At 39.4% G+C, this 11,302-nt stretch overlaps 1 protein-coding gene across 1 annotated transcript; it reads right to left on the bottom strand.

Moving 5' to 3' along the window:
- Window positions 1–4,962: 4,962 nt before the first annotated feature.
- Window positions 4,963–8,321, bottom strand: LOC142521837 (uncharacterized). Its single transcript, XM_075625012.1, has 6 exons — window positions 7,485–8,321; window positions 7,170–7,340; window positions 6,989–7,000; window positions 6,234–6,452; window positions 5,958–6,071; window positions 4,963–5,262 (listed from the first exon to the last, which is right to left on the bottom strand). Exons 1-6 carry the CDS (start codon window positions 8,319–8,321, stop codon window positions 4,963–4,965), a joined length of 1,653 nt encoding a protein of 550 aa, XP_075481127.1.
- Window positions 8,322–11,302: the final 2,981 nt, after the last annotated feature.

Below are 11,302 nucleotides of genomic sequence, written 5' to 3'. Positions count from 1 at the left end.
CTTTTCTCGAGTGAAAGATTCAATAATAAATAAAATCTCACTACATTTTACTTATTCTTAGTTGTGCCTCGAGAAGTGGTCCTGCTCGGGTTAAAGATTCAATACTTAGTAAAATTTCACTACATTTTACTTATTCTCAGTTGTACCCTGAGCAGAGTTCCTACTTAGGTGAAAAATTCAATACTTTATAAAATTTCACATTTTACTTATTTTTAGTTTCACCCCGAGCAGAGGTCTTGTTCGGGTAAAAGATTCAACACTTACCAAAATTTCAATAGGTTGCGATTATTTTCTATTGTGTTCCTAGTAGAAGGCCTTCTTGAGTCCATGGTTTGGGTACTTATAAAAATTTATGAACATCATATACAAATAAAAGTCTTGATCGGATTGCTGAAAATGTTAATGGCAAGGAAAGACAGAGGCTAGTTGGAGGAAAAGAGCATTTCATTAAAAGGGTCAAACCCAAATATTAAAACAACAAACAAAAATAAAGAAGTACAAAGTTAATGCCACATCAACCCGGCATTCTCCCCTTCATCAGCCTCCTCGGCCACCTCGCCCTCCTCAGGAAGATCATCGAGAGCCTTCTCCCAGCTCAAGAACATAAGGGGGTGCTCGACCTCTGAGTATTCATTGGCTTGGAGTTGAGAGACTGTTGCGTGTTTTCTTGATTGCTCGCAAGCACACGACGTCAAGTTATAGTAAAATGTATTTTTGAGTGCAAGTGTCGATCCCACGAGGAGTGTAAATAAAATATATAACAATGCTTGTAATTAAAATAGTCAAGACTTTATCTAGAAAAATCAATAACCATATTGGTTTGTTTGAATGAATTAATTGAAAACAATGAATTAATTTGATCATCGACTGGAGAAATAACTATGAGAGAGAATATCTAGAGGAATGATTTCACTAAGTTTCTACGATAATTCTTCTGGTTGTATTTAACTTCATGAATTCCTATTATTTAATGGCTAAGAACACTTACGTGTTTTATTCCCCCTTTCCCAAGTGACAAATAAATTGTATCAATCAAACTTCAATTCAATTATTCCTAATAAAAATCTAAGTTTAATTGATAAATGCAAACAATGTTCTTACCTAAGCCTCGCTAAAGTTATACGCCTTCCGAACGATATAAACATTCAACGATGTGTTTCTAATTATCTATAATCCTAGTCTCTCTCCCGAGTTGTAGAATTAATCAGACAACACATAATTTATGGCCAGTAAATTGCAGTGAAATAAATGTAGAGAACACAATTAAACAAAAACGGAATTCAATCATCAAAATATCAACGTCAAATCATCTTATAGACAAAGCTACATCAACCTCTAGAATGAAAATTTAGTTCATCACGGAATCCAAGCGAAGACAAGACATATTCATAATTTTAAACATCACTACACAATAAAATAAAGAAGTGAAGAAAAAGATAACAAATCCGAAGTGTCGTCTCTGTCCCCAGATCCATCGTTTTTCGTATTTGTGATTGTTCTTTGCTTCCCGAATCTTCGTCTCGTGTGTGCTTTCGGTTTCTCGCGTCTTTTCTTTCCCAAGATAGCAGTTCGTGCGTGTTCTATTCTCCCACGGCGGCTCTCCCTCGTTTCTGACCTAGAATGCGAAATTTATAGTTTTCTGGACGCTCGGCGAGCGCGGGTGCGCGTGAAGTCGTGCGGCCGCGCGCGAACTTCTGCCTGGTGGCTCGTGTCTGCGCGCGCGGTTGCGTGTGAAGTGGCGCGAACGCGCGCGCGCCTCTGGATCTTCGTGCTTCATCTGTGCGCGCGCGGCTGCGCGTGAAGTGGCGCGGCCGCGCACGCACTTCTCTCCAATGCCATGCCCCTCGGCCTTGTTTTCTTACATTTACTTGGCTTCGTGCCCACTATTTCATCCATTCCTGAAATGACAACAAAAACAAACCAAAAACGCATAATTATGTTCGAAACAAGCATAATTCAAAATGGATTTTAATATAAATTAAGTGCAAATCTTGCATTTATCAAACCCCCTAAACTTGAACTTTTGCTCGTCCCGAGCAAAATAAATAAAAGCAAATAATCAAGAAAAAAATTAACGCTAACGACTATAGTCATGGATATGCAAAAAGTGATATTGGCCTCCGACGTATCTAATTTCATGTAATTCACGATTTCCCAAGAGTCACGTGCGTGTGTGATATGTCAATTTTCATTTACCCAATCGAATGCTCAAATGTAGTTGTCATATCCATTCGTCTTACAAACTCAAGAAATCATCAGCTCAGTGCCGCTCACACTTCATCAAAATAAAATTCGCATTCACAGATCACATAGGACTTTATCGGTGATTATTTGGCTCGAAAGATCGTTAACATAAGTACGCCACAGATGAAATCACACAATGAGATGCTTGCAAGCAAGTGATTAAAGTCTATACTTGATAACAATATTTTTCAGGTACTCACAGGCTTGACTTGAACAACTTTTCTCCACTAGTATATTGGATAAATGTGACAAGATTAATAGTTCTTGTAGGCTTGTAACATTAGGCTACGGCTCATGGCTACAATAAAGGTATGGAAATCAAGATCTGAGAGAAATAATTGAATTTTCATAATTCTCATCTTCATTTCATTCACCATCACTTTATTGTTTTCTTCCCAATCATATCCTTCATCTCCCATATTTTCCTTTCTTTTTCATCACTTTTGATTCATTTTTTTTCTTTTTTTTTCTTTTCAACTCCTTTTAGCACATTTAACTTTTTTTCTTCTTTTCAAGGAGTATTTGAATCATTACAACACCCATGAACTTATTTCTCTCAAAATTAGGTAGGACAATAAGTGTATAAGCTTCATTAGGTAGTCGTTGTGGGATGTAGAATAGATACAAGTGGGGGCTAATTGTATGTCATTGACATACACCACTTGATTTTAAGTAGGCTCAAAATGGGACACTAGGGATATTTCATGTTCATTGGTAGGCTCGAAGGCTCAAAACGGCTCCAAAGATCGCCTAAATCATTCATATGTCACATATTATCCGTATTTCGCCTCGAAAAGTGTTCAAACAAGTCCTAGATTTCCGTCAATCCATTAGTCAACTCATATAAACCAATCACATGCATTTGTTCAACCAAAAATGATATACGAGGTAGGTACAAAAGAAATTTTAATCATCTCAATTAACTCGAAGCTCAAAGGGCTACAATTGATAGTAAACAAAGAACATAGGCCCAAAGATATTGTGAAAAATTGCTAGATCATTTCTATGTTTGCAAAAGTGTCAATCAATGTCATGCAAGAATTACCAAGAATCAGATCTCCACCATCTATTTAGCATCACAGGCATGCAACTTGTCTCTAGCAATGATAGTATCAACAAACACGACAATGCAAAATAATTGTGACTCCTAAGTTATCATGAACACATATATACTTCAGGACCACAATTCAATTTTTCATCATCGGCCACACATTTTACTCATCCATGACTCTTCCTAACAAATCTAGCATGCAAAAAATAAATAAAAACTAAAGAAAAAAACCAATTTAAATAATAATAATAATAATTCTAACGTGCAAGCAAATTCAACCCCCCCCCCCAAACTTAAAGTATGCATTGTCCTCAATGTATAGAAATAAAGAACACGACAACACATACCTCGTGCACGAGTGTCAGAACTCGGGGCTCGAATCATAATCTACAATGCCATTAACAAAAGCAGTATACTCGTCGTTTTCAAAACTCTGCAGATTATAGATATCATTGATGGATGCCGAATCAAAAGAGACCAGTTTCCCGCGCACCAAAACTCTATAGTCCTCGTGTTTGATTCTCAGATTAGCATAAAATTTCCGGACTATAGATATAACTGCATCTGGTGGTGACTAGGCTATATCTACCCACCCCCTTTGCACAACTTCCTCCATTACATCACAGTTAAGTTAGGTCATATCTATCCCTCTTTCTTTGATAATTGACCTAGACAGGATACTCTCGTAAACTCTGAATGCTTCCTCGTTCCAAAATTTATTAGCATTGTAGGAACGAGAAGAGGAAGCCACATCCTTCGATCTCTTTCTAGGCGGCATAATTTTTCAATGTTTATCCCAAACTCTCAATCAACAAATGTGCACCAACAATTGCTTGAATACTGAAAATAAACCCAAACTATAACAAAGAAAAGGAAACGGAAGCTTGAGCGAAGAAAATTACTTGAAGGTGACACTTGGTCGGTGGCGGTAGTAGCGGCGGCGGCGGCGGCTGGGTGGAGCAGCAGCGGCGGTGGCTGTTGGTGGTGGGTGTGAGTGTTTGTTGAGGGAGGAGTGTTTGTTGTAGTGGAGGAGTTTGAATGAATGAGTTATGGATTGTTTTGGGGATTGGGGTTTGTGGTGGAGTGAGAAGGAATTTTGGAGAGAATTGTGTTGGGGGAGGCGGCTGTTTTTTTTTTTACTCCGATTGACGCCAGGTTCAACTTTTACTTGCACAATAAAACGCGTGTCAATATCTAATCGTCATATGCAGAGTTCAAAAATATAAAAAAAATTAAGGACAAAATTAATACTGAAAATAGAATAGAAGCAAATAAAGAAAACGAAAGCAATAAAAGATACTGGTTGGGTTGCCTCCCAACAAGCGCTTGGTTTAACGTCACCATCCCGACTCAGTTCTGCCTCAAGTAGATTCGGCCAGTGAGATATTGTCCATGTTCCGCACTTCGTCTCCAAAATAGTGTTTCACTCGCTGACCATTCACCTTAAACGTTCTTCCATCATTGCATTTGAGTTCGATTGCTCCGTATGGTTGTACTGCTTACACTATAAACGGTCCTGACCACCTTGATTTTAGCTTTCCTGGAAATAGTCTGAGACGAGAATTATAAAGCAGCACCTGTTGTCCCGGTTCAAGTGTTCTTCGCACAATGATCTTGTCATGCCACTTCTTGGTTTGCTCTTTGTAGATCTTGGCATTCTCATATGCTTAATTTCGAAATTCATCCATCTCATTTAACTGCAGTTTTCGGACATCGCCAGAAGCTTTTAAATCAAAGTTTAACTTCTTTACTGCCCAAAATACTCGGTGCTCTAATTCTAGCGGCAAGTGGCATGCTTTCCCAAATACTAGCCTATAGGGAGACATCCCAATAGGCGTCTTGAATGCAGTCCGATAAGCCCATAACGCATCATCCAACTTAATGGCCCAATCCCTCCGGTTGGTGTTTACAGTCTTTTCCAGAATTTGTTTAATTTCCCGGTTGGATATTTCAGCATGTCCATTTGACTAAGGATGATATGATATTGCCACTTTGTGCTTCACACTGTATTTAGCCAGAAGTGAGTTGAAAATCCTATTGCAAAAATGCGTACCTTCGTCACTTATGATGGCTCTCGGTGTTTCAAACCTTGTGAAGATGTTCTTATGCACGAATTTAACTACAACACGAGCGTCATTAGTATTGGTGGCGATTGCTTCCACCCATTTTGAAACATAATCCACAGATAATAAAATATAAGAATTACGAAAAGAAGAAGGAAAGGGTCCCATGAAATCTATACCCCAAACGTCAAAAAGTTCCACTTCCAAAACATTTGCCAGTGGTAATTCGTGACGCCTAGAGATATTTCCTAACCTCTGGCATCTATCACATGACTTTACTAAGGTATAGCTATCTTTAAACAAACTAGGCCAATAAAAACCAGATTGCAATACCTTAGCTGCTGTTCGTGACGCTCCAAAATGTCCACCATAAGGTGAAGAATGGCATTTCTCCAGAATTTGATGTGCTTCGATACCCTCCACGCATCTCCTAATCACTTGGTCAGCACACCTCTTATACACAAATGGATCATCCCAATAATAGAACTTGATATCATGGACGAACTTCTTCTTCTGATGATAGCTCAAAAATCTACAGGGAGGGTGCCGCAAGACAAAAAATTAGCAATATCAGCAAACCAAGGAAGTACGGAATTTACCTCAAAAAGTTGTTCATCCGGAAATGTTTCCTTTATGGCTCTCTCTTCTTTCTTCTCCTCCAGCTCAAGTCTCGACAAGTGGTCGGCCACTTGATTTTCACTACCCATTTTATCCTTGACCTCAAAGTCAAATTATTGTAATAGCAAAATCCACCTTATCAAGCGTGGTTTTGCATCCTTCTTGGCAAATAGGTAGCGAATAGCTGCATGGTCAGTGAAAACGATTACCTTTGTGCCAATCAAATAAGGTCTGAATTTGTCGAAGGCAAATACTACTGCAAGCATCTCCTTCTCGGTCGTAGTGTAATTTTGTTGTGCAGCATCAATCGTGCGGCTTGCGTAGTAAATTGCCCTAAACAACTTTTCCCTTCTTTGACCTAAGACAGCGCCCACTGCATAATCACTTGAATCACACATTAGCTCAAAGGTCTCCTTCAAGTCCGGCACTATCATGATCGGTGCAGTCACCAATGCCATTTTGATCTTCTCGAATGCCTGCAAACAATCATCATCAAATATAAAAGTTGACTCTTTTTCAAGCAAGTTACACAGAGGTTTAGTAATCTTAGAAAAATCTCTAATAAATCTACGATAAGACCCCGCATGTCCTAGAAAGCTCCTTATTCATTTGATGTTCTTTGGTGGGGGAAGTTTTTCGATGACAACCACCTTGGCTCTATCTACCTCTAATCCCCGAGAAGATACTTTATGTCCAAGAACAATGCCCTCTTGGACCATAAAATGGCATTTCTCCCAATTAAGAACTAGGTTCTTTTCTTGACATCTCTGCAAAACAAGGGATAAGTTATCTAAACAATGATCAAATGAAGAGCCAAATACCGAGAAATCATCCATGAAGACTTCCATGATTTCTTCCACCATGTCTGCGAATATGGCCATCATACACCTCTGAAAAGTAGTAGGCGCATTACATAATCCAAAAGGCATTCTCCTAAAAGTAAATGTGCCATAGGGACACGTGAAAGTAGTCTTCTCCTGATCTTCTAGCGCTATAGCAATTTGGTTATAACCTGAATAACCATCTAAAAAGCAATAATGACAATAGCCAGCAAGTCTATCAAGCATTTGGTCAATAAAAGGTAATGGAAAATGATCTTTACGTGTGGCATTGTTCAATTTCCTATAATCAATACATACTCGCCATCCAGTCACGGTACGAGTAGATATTAGTTCATCATTTTCATTTCTAACCACAGTTATTCCACCCTTTTTTGGTACAACTTGCACAGGGGACACCCAACTATGATCAGAAATAACATAAATTACATCAGCATTTAACAGTTTCAACACTTCATTTTTCACTACCTCCTTCATGGCTGGATTTAACCTCCTCTGATGATCTACATAAGGAGTATACGACTCCTCCATCAAAATTGTATGCATGCATATAGTAGGGCTAATTCCCCTAATATCAGAAATCGACCATCCTAGTGCATTTTTATATTTCCTCAACACTCTCAATAATGTATCTTTTTCAGCACATGTAAGAGAGGAAGAGATAATTACCGGATATGTAGACTTTTCACCTAAAAATGCATAACAAAGGTGGCTTGGCAGTTCCTTCAAGTCAGGAGAAGGTGGTTTTACCTCAATTTTCTCATTTACATTCAACTCCTCAGGCGGTGCATCTTTTCTCCTTTCTTTCTGCAGTGCTTCAAGAGCCACCAGCTGCTCTTTCACTTCCCAATTGTCTTCATCAACAATTCCTGCAGCACTTATCAAACAGCTCTCCAAAGGATCCCTTGTTCCTGCACATTCAAGAGACATACATGAGTCTATAACGTCAATACTCTTACAAGTGCTTACCTCATTCGATCCCTTCATGGCGTGATAGATGTTAAAAATGACTGCTTCTCCACCAACTCTCAAGGTTAGTTCACCCTTATGCACATCTATCAATGCCCTTCCAGTTGCCAGAAACGGTCTCCCAAAGATTAATGGAGCATCATGATCTTCCTCCATATCTAAAATCACAAAATCAGCAGGAAAAATAAATTTATCTACTTTTACCAGTACATCCTCGACTATCCCACGTGGATACGTGAGACTTCTGTCTGCAAGTTGTAAGGTGATAGTAGTTGGTTTAACTTCTCCAAGCTCCAGTTCCCTGTAGAAAGAAAATGGCATCAAATTAATACTTGCTCCCAAATCACATAAAGCTTTACTACATTTAGAACCACCAATAAAGCAAGAAATAGTGAAACTCCCCGGATCTTTTAATTTTTGTGGTAGCTTCTTTTGCAGTATGGCGCTACATTCTTCAGTCAGTTTCACAGTCTCAAACTCTTGCAGCTTCCTCTTCTTGGACATCACATCTTTAATAAACTTTGCATAATTCGGCATTTGCTCCAAAGCATCAGCAAATGGTATGTTGATGTGTATCTTCTTAAAAATCTCTAAGAATTTTGCTAACTGATCAAATTCTTCTTTTTGAATCTCTGAGGGTAAGAAAGAGTCGGCTTAAATACTGGAGGTTGTTCAACTTCAACTTCAGCTTTGGATCCCTCAGTTTGCTCTTCTTCAACTGTCTTCTCCTTGTCCATTCTCTCCTTCGGACTTTGTACCTCCAATTCCTTTCCACTCCTTAAAGGGACTGCCTTACACTGCTCTTTTGGGTTAACCTCCGTGTTACTCAGAAATTGACCCCTGTTCTGATCTCTCAAAGCGTTGGCCAACTGTCCAATTTGCGTTTCCAGAGACTTCATTGTGGCACCCGTATTTCTCATGTGAGTCTCCATATTGTCAAGACGAGACTCAGTCCTTGCCATTCTTTTTTCAGATTCCGCAACAAACGTTCCTACAAAATCCTCAAATGAAGGCTTTCCTTCCCCCTTTGATGTATTGAACCCCGGTGGAGGATTCAACACATTTTTATTATTCGCATATGAAAAATTTTCATCGTTTCTCAAACCAGGATGATAAGTGTTAGGGGGAGGGTTACCTCGATATCCGTCGAATCCTCCAAAATTTCTGTTGTTGATATACTGAGCTTCTTCAGGAAGAGATTGTTCTTCAGCAACAATCGATGGACCCTCAGTCTCTGCTGTGCTCACTTTGTTCATAGCTGCTAGTTGTGTGGTCAGTGCAGACACTTGGGCAGTGAGTGACATAATCGGATCCACATCATAAACCCCAATTGCCCTCTTCACTCCAGATCTCTCAGTCGGCCACTGGTAGCTATTTACAGTCATCTGCTCAGGCAAGTCATAGGCTTTCTCAGGAGATTTGGCAAAGATCGCGCCACCAGCTGCTGCATCCACTATTCCTCGTGTTTGCCCATTTAGACCGTTGTAGAATAATTCAATTAGCACCCAGTCCTCAAAACCATGGTTTGGGAATTTCCTCAACAGCTCCTTGTATCTCTCCCATGCCTCATACAATTGCTCAAAATCACTCTGCCTGAACGTGCTAATCTCAATCTTCAACTGCGCAGACTTTGCAGGGGGAAAGTACTTTGCCAGAAATTTCGTCGCCAGCTCCTGCCATGTCGTGATACTTCCCAAGGGAAGCGATTGGAGCCATCCTCTTGCTTGATCCCTAAGAGAAAACGGAAACAAACGCAGTCTAATAATATCATCAGGAACATTATTAATTTTTACTGTATCCGTTATCTCCAAGAAAGTCCTCAAATGAATGTGAGGATCAGCAGTGGCAGTTCCAGCAAACTGATTTTGCTGAACCATATTGATCAGAGCGGGCTTCAGCTCGAAATTATTGGCGTTGATGGTCCCTCGGGCAATGCCAGAATAATGATTGTTGATCACTGGTCGGAAGTGATCTATGATAGGTATAGCCTCTGGCGGGATGTGTCTGTCATACTCTCTGTGTTCAGCCATTACTTGTATCTCTTATCTTCGTGCTTTTCTTAATCTTCTCGCAGTTCTTTCGATCTCCGGATCAAAATTAAGCACGTCAGGGTTTTGCGATCTTAGCATGCACTGTCAAAAATGAAAAAAATGAAAAAAAAAATCAATAAATAAAAAATAAAAAGCTTTAAATTAAAATATAGACTAATTGGTAACAATATTGATATAAATTCAAATTTTGACACTCCCTGGCAACGGCGACAAAAACTTGTTGTGTGTTTTCTTGATTGCTCGCAAGCGCACGACGTCAAGTTATAGTAAAATGTATTTTTGAGTGCAAGTGTCGATCCCACGAGGATTGTAAATAAAATATATATCAATGCTTATAATTAAAATAGTCAAGACTTTATCTAGAAAAATCAATAACCATATTGGTTTGTTTGAACGAATTAATTGAAAACAATGAATTAATTTGATCACCGACTGGAGAAATAACTATGAGAGATAATATCTAGAGGAATGATTTCACTAAGTTTCTACGATAATTCTTCTGGTTGTATTTAACTTCATGAATTCCAATTATCTAATGGCTAAGAACACTTACGTGTATCAATCAAACTTCGATTCAATTATTCCTAACAAAAATCTAAGTTTAATTGATAAATGCAAACAATGTTCTTACCTAAGCCTCGCTAAAGTTGTACGCCTTCCGAACGATATAAACATTCAACGATGTGTTTATAATGATCTATAATCCTCGTCTCTCTCCCGAGTTGTAGAATTAATCAGACAACGCACAATTTATGGCCAGTAAATTGCAGTGAAATAAATGTAGAGAACACAATTAAACAAAAACGGAATTCAATCATCAAAATATCAACGTCAAATCATCGTATAGACAAAGCTACGTCAACCTCTAGAATGAAAATTTAGTTCATAATGGAATCCAAGCGAAGACAAGACATATTCATAGTTTTAAACATCACTACACAATAAAATAAAGAAGCGAAGGAAAAGATAACAAATCCGAAGTGTCGTCTCTGTCCCCAGATCCGTCGTTCTTTGTATTTGTGATTGCTCTTCGCTTCCCGAATCTTTGTCTCGTGTGTGCTTTCAGTTTCTCGCATTTTTTCTTTCCCAAGGTAGCAGTTCGTGCGTGTTCTATTCTCCCACGGCAGCTTTCCCTCGTTTCTGACCTAGGATGCGCAATTTATAGTTTTCTGGATGCTCAGCGCGCGCGGGTGCGCGTAAAGTCGCGCGGCCGCACGCGAGCTTCTGCCTGGTGGCTCGTGTCTACGCGCACGGTTGCGCGTGACGTGACGCGACCCCGCGCGCGCCTCTGGATCTTCGTGCTTCATCTGTGCGCGCGTGGCTGCACGTGAAGTGGCGTGGCCACGCGCGCACTTCTGTCCAATGCCATGCCACTCGGCTTTGTTTTCTTGCATTTACTTGGCTTCGTGCTCACTATTTCCTCCATTCCTAAAATGACAACAAAAACAAACCAAAAACGCATAATTC

Source organism: Primulina tabacum, chromosome 13 (genome assembly GCF_025594145.1).
Source record: "Primulina tabacum isolate GXHZ01 chromosome 13, ASM2559414v2, whole genome shotgun sequence".
Taxonomy (NCBI): domain Eukaryota; kingdom Viridiplantae; phylum Streptophyta; class Magnoliopsida; order Lamiales; family Gesneriaceae; genus Primulina; species Primulina tabacum.
The sequence above is the reverse complement of the archived record's forward strand: the minus strand, read 5'-3'. Positions and strand labels throughout refer to the sequence as shown.

Excerpts from the sequence above, each read along its gene's own strand:
- LOC142521837 (XM_075625012.1), bottom strand. The coding sequence starts at position 8,321 with ATGCCGAATTATGCAAAGTTTATTAAAGATGTGATGTCCAAGAAGAGG. Across the intron at positions 7,341-7,484 it reads GTGAAAAGTCTACATATCCG|GAGTCGTATACTCCTTATGT; the intron begins GTAATTATCTCT and ends ATTTTGATGGAG. Across the intron at positions 5,263-5,957 it reads CGGATGAACAACTTTTTGAG|TCAAATGGACATGCTGAAAT; the intron begins GTAAATTCCGTA and ends TATCATCCTTAG.